We start from the raw sequence: 5,610 nt of genomic DNA, 5'->3' as shown, positions 1-5,610 counted from the left end.
GAGTAATTTTTTTAGTCAGTTGTTGATTCCCCATATGAGGATATAAACAGTGACCCCTATCATTCATCAAAATAATGAATCTTCATATCATAATTACTCATTTTTTTCAACATACTCTGGAACGTCATAATTGGGTGATACTAAATAATATCACTGACTTTGGAGAGAGAAACTGCATTGGGGTTTTCGCAGAAATTAATCAAAAATCTATAATTATGATATAGTTATATAACATATAAATGTTATTGTTAGAAGGAAGTAATAAATTAGGACTTATATTATTACCAAATTATGAATTATTACAGAAAGAGGATGGAAAATTTTGAATACAAAGAACAATATTTTTCTCAAGGTAATCAGCTATTATTAAAACCAGCTTATCCGTTAACTCTGAGTATGGTATGCTGTTTACGAATTGTGTAGAGAAGCACTCATAACGGTTTTAACAAAGGCGGTTTTCATTATTGTTTGTAATAGCCTCATCAGAAATGGTTCGAGGCGAAAGGTAGGGAGGATTTCATTTTAGATAAGAGCGTATTTTCGGTAGTGGAAATCGTGGTCAAATTCAGTCACTGACAAATGTGCATACCGCCACAAAATTCAGAAAGTTTCTTGATTAACTGAAGTTATCAGCATTACTAGAAGAATAAAAAGTCAATAAATATGAAAATTTGCTTAACTGCTTAGTTAATAAATGAGGAGTTTTCGATTAAAATTTAATATATCCATCCACTTCAGAAAAGTGTAAGTTTTATTGACGTCAAATTAAAATTTAACACCAAAACCTCTTAGTTTATTTTAAACATTATATAATAACTTTCCAGAAATATATAAATAGATTGTTGATAGAAAACTCAAATATTTTATTTTTATGTACGTTTCGATTCTAGGAAATCTGCTGGTATCAAACTTTAGCTATGTTTTTTTCAATCAGGCAACAGGGCTACTAGAATGTAAGGATATCGGAGAAAAAGAGGAAGGTAATCCGGGGTCTCATCGGTAAGGTAAACATAAAAACGGATTCCTACGAAATAGGATAGAGTGGAATTGAACTCAATCGGTTGAACCTTTGGGATTCAACATCGGGGAAGTCGATTACATCAAGTTGGGATAACATGTCTCTTCTAAAGATGGTTCAAACTTCAAGAAGACTACGGGACGATTCCAACCTATTGATCCGAACGGTAAGGATTCATTGTATTTGGGGTGTTTGGCAATTACTTCGTGACGTACCCACGGAATAAATATCCACCTCCTCACTATGACTAAAATAAAATAAAATTTGTAACCTGAAAGATCATTCTTTTTCCTCCTATTGTTAGAGTGCATATGATCGTTAATCACAAAAAAGCAACAAGTTTAGAATAATCTCTGAGTGATTTGTCTTTTTGTTATAGTTTTGGATGTTATAAAAAACAGTAAATTAGTCATTTGCTATTTTATTTATTTAGACAAATAAAAGAGTTTAACAAAATAATATAATATTAGCCATCAAAGCATCAAACCCATATTTTAGGTATATTTACTATGGAAAGGTAAAAATGTACTATTTTTTATACATAATATATATATATCTATCAACCTAAATATGGGTTGATAGTACATTTTTACCTTTCCAAATATGGGTTGATGTCTTCTCTAAATAACACTATTGAATATTCAAGTAATAATTAAAAACCTAATAAACTAATATTTTTTAAAAATATCGAATGGGTTTAATGTTGAGGATATCCATATTTATATTGGATATTTTCAGAAAATCGAAATAAATGGTTGATAACAGAACATGGAATATCGGAATGAAAGTTAAATATTTCATTGTATAGCTGGAATAGTAAAGAATCTTTAGATTTAGAAAACGTTCACTATGAAAATATAAACGTTTTCATTAAATGTTCTTGGAATATCACTTCCAAAGTTTAATATCGATATCAATAAGGAATGTTGGAATGAGCTGTAAATATTGCGTTTGATATATAAAGCGTTTGATATCGATATATACAGAGCATATTGCTAGCTTGATAGAATATCGATGACAAAGGTTCATATCGATCTCAATAAGGAATATCAAATGGAACGGTGACGATTACTTTAAAATATCGAAAACGTAGGAGATTGGAGATTTATATAATTAATTGCATATTATTGGAATATCGTTGGTAATGGTTGATATCGATATGAATAAGAAACAGTAGAATGAACATAAAGGAGTTCCTTAATATATCGATATTGTTTGATATCGGTATTTTGATTGAACCTAGGCTCAAATCAAGTTTCTCCCGATATATATATATAAAAAAAAAGAAAAAAAGAAAAAAAAAAGATCGTTCCTCAAGAATACTCTTTCTACCGAACAGAATCCTTGCCTATAGAAATTTCAACCGAAATTGGATTTTATTAATACAAAATCTGCTAGTAAAAGGACGGCTTTGAGGATGCAATTTTTTATCTGAAGCGGCTTGACCAAAGCCTGAACGAATCCATAATCGGATTCGTGCTAAGTCGATTAGAAAATGTTAGATTAAATCAGGTCAGTCCGCGTGTCCATTTTATTCAGTAAGGAAGGAATAACCTATGTTGAGGAATTTTAATTAAATGTAATCTTAAAATGGAAAATTAATTAATCACAACCTAGAAAAGTAAATCATATAATAATATAATTACCAAAACTCGCAATGCGAGTTACAGAAAATGTTAATGTCACTTTAATATAAATGTTGTTTAGAATTAGAAATAGTTTAGAATTACTCAACTGAAATTATTTAATCAGTTAATTACTTTCACATCAATGTTCAAATTCGCAGATGTAAGAACAAATTTCTAATCTGTAAAATTCTAAAGTAAAATTTCTGATTGAGATCAACACACGTTTCAAATGATGCCACGAATTGATATACATAAAACCAAAGGGAATTAATGTATGAGAAATCACGGGATATGGTTAAATCTTAAATCACTTTTTGCAGGAAAATATAAAATATTAACTTTCCTCTTTGAAACTGACTATGTGTATAACTTGTAAATCTGACAAGAGGGGATCATAACACACAATAAAAAGGCAATTCTCAACAAAAAGTAAGAGTAAATTTCGATTTTACACTGAATATCTAAGAATGTGGGGAATAAGATTCTCTGAGACTTTTATTGAAATAGAGGGTAATACGAATAATGAATAACAAAAGAATCACTGGAAGCATGGGCGTACTCAGTGGGGGCAGCTGCCCCCTCCCTAGAAGTGGAAAAAAATTAGTTTTTTTCTTCAAGTAAACAAGTGTAATAACTAATAAAGCACTGCTATAATTATATATATTTTTCTTAAATTTTTGGTTTCATTTGCCTTTTCCATGCTGAAATGTCATAACCAGATAGATTATAGCTTCCCCCTCCCCTAGTTTTAATCTTGGGTACGCCCCTGAGAGGAAAGAAGAAGCGATCTAAGTCGAAGGAAACCTAAATGGGATGATTGAGTTTAGTCCCATCTTTGATGGAGTTAGTAAAGGGTCGAGTTAGTCAAGAACGCATCTTCCCGGTTTGATAATTCTTAATTAGCTGGTAAAACTTATTAGAATGTAAGCAGGCCAAATATTATATCAGGATAAAAGTATATTAGTATTATATTCATCTACAGACGCCAAAATATAATAACATATCTGAAACAAAATAATTATCGTGATATGACTTACCCAAAAAGGTAGAGCAGATGTACTCTGAGATCTGGTTGCCTGATTTGCTGGATTCTGAAAAGTGACTCAGCTCTTTGTTCAACATCCTCTTGAACTGCAAAAAAACAATAATTTTATGTAGTTAATAGAAGGGTTTATAAAAAAATAAGTAAATAATAAAAATAAAAATCGATTTATACACAACACCCAAAATTATATTGTTTGTTTTCCTTAAAAATTGATATGTTATAATTGTTTAGTTTTGTAATTGATTTTTGACTGCAATTATGCAGTTATGGTGAATATATAATAAAATGATCCTGCACTTAAAAGTTAAGAACCACATCCATTTTTTACCGATTTGGCATATATATACCAAGAGAGGTACTGATCAGTAGACCCATCTCCCAGACAAAATTAAAAACCACAAGCACACTTCGGACAATTTTTATTCGAAAGTGAAAAAATCTATTCAAATTACTTTTGAATTTTACAACATAATTAAGAAAATGTCTATATCCTTAGATATTATATTATATATACTATGATTTTGGAATGAATGAATCACTATCAATAATTGTCCTATATTCGCCCATTTTAATTCATCAACAAATAAAATAAAAAAGGAAAAATAAATATATAATTTACGTAAATACAATTTTGTAGTCTACTTCGTAGAATACTGTAAACTGGAAACATTACATATTTAACACACAAATGAAAACTAGATTAATACTGTTTGTTTCATATTAGATTTTTAAAAATATATATTATTAGTATAAAAAATGTTTTAAAAAAAAACAACAGATGTTTAATTTTAGAAAATTCACCCTGCATTAAAAATATATATAATATAAAAAATGTTTTAAATAAGTCTGTATTTTTTAATTCCAAAGCATTATGTCAAATTTATGGTACATGGTGTTCCTTATTTTTTTTACTCGATGATAATTTTTTTTTTGAAAGTTAACATTTTTCAATAAGCAATTGTTGAAAAAAAACTGACAGTTTAGCTATGTCCTGTTCTCCATATTTTTTCAAATCCATCATAAAGCTTGTGCCTTTAACTGATCAAAATTACCTAAAGTAACTTCAAGGGAAAATCTGCTCGACAAAATCAAGAATATTATAACTATTTGTATCTGAAAAAGTAAAACGACTTATTCACAAAATATTCGAGATGCATACAAGAATAATGGTTATATTTTTCCATGATAGATTTGTCCATTTTCATCTATATCAACAGAATTGTCCCACCGAACCCAAGGTGCCTAGCAACCATCATTAACACCTGAGTGGTCTTCCTTTGCCCGAAGGAGCGACAAACATCAGAACCGTAACAGGCTGATGATTTCTAAGGTCAGCAGCCCACACCAGAATAGTCAAGCGATACCAATAACAACGATTCTATTGTGGATTGAATAAATTAAAGATAATATTTTCAATTCCTGAAACTGGTACTTATAATTTAAATAAATAAATTGGAATCCATGTTAAGTCTCAACACTCTTTATTATATCATTAACAGTCCAACGTTTCGGCCCCAAGGATCTAACAGTAATGAATCTAACAATTAACAGCTTATTATACATTAATTTGTAACAATTCTAAAAACGATATCATTATTAATAATTATACATACCTTAAATATAAATTTACAAGTCATATCCAATTATTTAAAAAACGTTTAGCAGGATATTCTGCCCTGGTCATTAATTACAAGTCAAAACACCCTATGAAACAATAAATTAATAGAGAGTCATAATAATTATCAATAAGCTTGCCTAAGCTTATTAGCCTACTTACCTATTTTGTTACAATTTTATTAATTTTTAAAACTTTTAATTTTAGATCAACTATCATAAAGACAAACTATTTTTAACCTTCCATGCAGTCAGGTCAGTCATATAATTAATTTATTTAAAATTTTCAAATTCAATAAATTAAT

The 5,610-nt window shown here is 29.2% G+C and overlaps 1 protein-coding gene across 1 annotated transcript in view; it reads right to left on the bottom strand.

The window, feature by feature from the left end:
• Positions 1-5,610, bottom strand: part of dnc (phosphodiesterase dunce) — a 104,895-nt gene that overhangs the window by 52,701 nt on the left and 46,584 nt on the right. The window contains exon 3 of the mRNA XM_014433640.2: positions 3,684-3,777. Within this exon, the coding sequence (XP_014289126.1) occupies positions 3,684-3,777 (94 nt within the window). The remainder of the gene's footprint in view (positions 1-3,683; positions 3,778-5,610) is intronic.

This window comes from Halyomorpha halys, unplaced genomic scaffold (genome assembly GCF_000696795.3).
Source record: "Halyomorpha halys isolate HHAL.00 unplaced genomic scaffold, Hhal_1.1 Scaffold1239.1, whole genome shotgun sequence".
In the NCBI taxonomy this organism is placed as follows: domain Eukaryota; kingdom Metazoa; phylum Arthropoda; class Insecta; order Hemiptera; family Pentatomidae; genus Halyomorpha; species Halyomorpha halys.
This window is presented reverse-complemented; position numbering and strand designations above follow the sequence as displayed.